This window comes from Juglans regia, chromosome 13, assembly GCF_001411555.2.
Source record: "Juglans regia cultivar Chandler chromosome 13, Walnut 2.0, whole genome shotgun sequence".
NCBI lineage: Eukaryota > Viridiplantae > Streptophyta > Magnoliopsida > Fagales > Juglandaceae > Juglans > Juglans regia.
The window spans coordinates 35,060,044-35,063,207 of NC_049913.1; the positions used below are offsets into that span (position 1 = coordinate 35,060,044).

At 42.6% G+C, this 3,164-nt stretch overlaps 1 protein-coding gene across 1 annotated transcript; it reads right to left on the reverse strand.

The window, feature by feature from the left end:
* Nucleotides 1–817: 817 nt before the first annotated feature.
* On the reverse strand, nucleotides 818–2,715 carry LOC108988295 (low affinity inorganic phosphate transporter 1-like). The gene has a single exon (XM_018961523.2). The coding sequence runs from the start codon at nucleotides 2,613–2,615 to the stop codon at nucleotides 1,002–1,004; it is 1,614 nt and encodes a 537-aa protein (XP_018817068.1). The 5' UTR covers nucleotides 2,616–2,715; the 3' UTR covers nucleotides 818–1,001.
* Between the last annotated feature and the right edge of the window lie 449 nt (nucleotides 2,716–3,164).

Sequence of the window (3,164 nt, forward strand, 5' to 3'; positions counted from 1 at the left end):
CTCACTCAACCTCACTATCGACAGCTACGTACTATCTCACTCAAACTCACTACGGGCATCCACTATTGAGCCACACACAGCCTAACTGGCAACTAACGTACACCTACATGTACATCTCAACAAAGCTTTATTCTTGATCTCAACACGGAATTCATTCAAGATGATTTTGCCTGGCTAGAATGAACCTATCGAATGAGCATCGGCCTCATGAGTCTCTCTCAAATCTTGAGTTATTACTTGACTGAAAGCAAAAAAGTCGAGCCACTCTAATGAGATTTGGATTGAAGTGAGAGAAAAACGTTGCAAAAATGTGTAGGGGGAAAGAACTTTAAGCTAGGACCTGAGGCTGAGAGCTTGCAAACGGATGAAAGAACGAGAGGTTTAGGGGGAGAGAACAACCTTGAGAGAGGGAGTATCCAAGGCATAATCTATAGGACTGCAAATATCATTTCTCATGGTATGATTAAGTTATAAATAAGGAATAACTCAAACTTTTATCAAGAAGAGGTTCGAAGCACCAAAATATATATTGGATGCAATGGCATTCAACACGGAAAGAGTGAAGCAATAAATTAGTTCCCGTCCTTGTAGTACGCCATTGCTATCAAACTTCATTTTTCTCTCAACAGCATAGTTCCAACTCTTCCTCTAAACTTCGGCAGAGTTTCATCAAATATTTCCACAGCTAAAATATTTATAATTGATTCAAATGAATTTATCATCCAATATTAAACATTCAATAAATTCAGGCATGCTGTTCTTAATTATGATCAGTTGATCAGCATGCTGTTACTAGTACTTAACATATATATTAATAATTAATCACAGATCACACATTCCTTAACTAATCAAAGGTGGCTAGAAACAAAAATGAACTAAACAAAAATCGAGTCGAAGTTACAGACAGATCATAAACAGAGGCTGAACATCAAACCAAATTATTGAAGTACAAGAGATAAGCAAAAAAATAAAAAAAAAAACTCTACAGTAAGACTAATTAATTAAGCCGTTTCAACCACTTTCCTGTTGGATTGCTCTTGATCATCTCCTTCATCCTCCCTAGACATTTCCTCCAGAGATTTTCCCTTGGACTCCGGCACCAAAAATGTGAAGAAGAACCCGACCACATTGACCACTGCGAGCACAAGGAGAGAATTTCTCATTCCAATTCCGGCTGGGTATCCCGGATCAGCCTTTGACTGGTCTTGGTTTTGCGACGCATACAAGAACCCAAAAGATCCCACTATTGCACCTGCTTTCCCTGCAGCTGCTGAAATACCATGGCATGTTGATCGAAGCCTAGCCGGGAAAATCTCCGCCGGTACAATGAACGTAGTGCTATTTGGCCCGAAATTGGCGAAGAAGAAGGTGAGGGCATACATGACAACGAAGCCTATGTGGTTGGATTTTTCTGTCCAGTGGTGGTAAGGAATTGCTAGAGCAAACATGAAAACTGACATGAAGAAAAACCCAATTATCTGAATGGCAAACCTTCCAATATAGTCGATGAGAAGGACCGTTGCCCAGTACCCAGGAACTGTGCCACACAGGGCAATCAGGGTTTGAGCCCTTGCAATCTTGTAGAGCTCCTCAAGGGCGCTCATGGTTTTTGGCTTAGGGATCCAACCAACTGCACTGAAGATGTCTTTCTGGAAAAGATTCTGGCTATAATAAGCAATGTCTACTAAGAACCACGTTGTTGTCGTCCCCAACAAGTGCAGCCCATGCCGAGAGAGAAATTCTGAAGAGAACAACCCGAAAGAGTTTCTTTTTTCAACAACTTCGACCTCCGCTTTGATCACGGCCTCCTTCCCTGATTCAATATCGACTTTCAAAACCTTGGCCATGTCTTCGCGAGCTTTCTGTTGATTCTTGGCAACTAAGGCAGTGTATCGAGGGGTTTCCGGCATTTTCATGCGCCAATAATAAGTCATTGCAGCAGGAACTGCGCCGAACATGAGAATGATCCGCCATGCATAGTCCGCCTGAGGGACAGTCGATCCAGTTGGATCCTCGGAGTAAGCCCTGGCAGGGAAGAGAACCTGAAAGATGGAGGAGACAACTATAGCCACAGCGCCTCCACACAGAATGCCAAACCCTTGCATGGCGAAAACTGCAGCAATAAAAGCCCCCCGAGTTTTCTTGTTAGCATACTCCGCCATGATAGTTGCAGACAGTGGGTAATCTCCGCCAATGCCAAACCCAAGCCAGAACCTGAAAAAACACAGAGTCGCAATAACCGAGTTTGGCGTGCTCCCAAAGGAAAGCCCGGAACCGATGGAGCAGAAAACCATAAGCATGAGCGTGATGCCATAGACGCGCTTCCGACCTAACTTGTCGCCGAGCCACCCAAAGAAAAGCTGTCCCGTTAGTGTTCCGCAGAAAGCGACTCCATTAACCGCTGCGGCTACGTTAGGCGGCAGACTACCGGGCTTCGACGATCCCTCGACGTGATAATATATGCGACCGAGAAGCTTCGTGACCAGGGAAATAGAGAAAAGATCGTAGGAATCGGTGAAGAACCCCATGCCGGCGATCACCACTGCAGTGAAGTGGTAAAGCTGAGTCTTGGCTTTGTCCAGCACGTCCAGGACCTTAAGCTGGTCTGAGGCCATGGTGGAAATCCTTAATTAGATTTCGATCTATACCCTAAACTTCTTCTTCTTCTCTGTACGCTCTCCTGCAAAAAGTGAGACCGATGGAGGAGGAGATCTGTGATTTTTAGGTAATCCACATGAAACAGCGTCTCTAAGAAGTGTCGAACCCTAGCTGCCAGCTGGTGCTCTTCTTTCGGAAGAAGGAATCCTAGGTCGAATTTCTGTTTCGGTTTTCTCCGAGATATTTGGGAAAAATAATCTGTGATATACCTCAGATGGAGGAATAGATCCGCCTTTTTGTCAGCAAAAATTAAAGGTTTTAGAACTAAAACTAAACATAAATGAATTAATAACGTATAATTAATTTATCTATAGAATATGCCGATCGAGCATCTTGATCTTAAAATTCCTATATTATAGTCAGAGATCTATGCGGAAAATTAATGAACACATACATTGAAAAGGTTTGAAGATCAATAATTACCTGTTTAATGATATTATCCAGTTATATTTTAATGATAATTGATATTTACAGTCTTAGGATATACAAATTCCACGTACTTTTTT

Coding starts and splice junctions, on each gene's coding strand:
- LOC108988295 (XM_018961523.2), bottom strand. CDS start 2,615: ATGGCCTCAGACCAGCTTAAGGTCCTGGACGTGCTGGACAAAGCCAAG.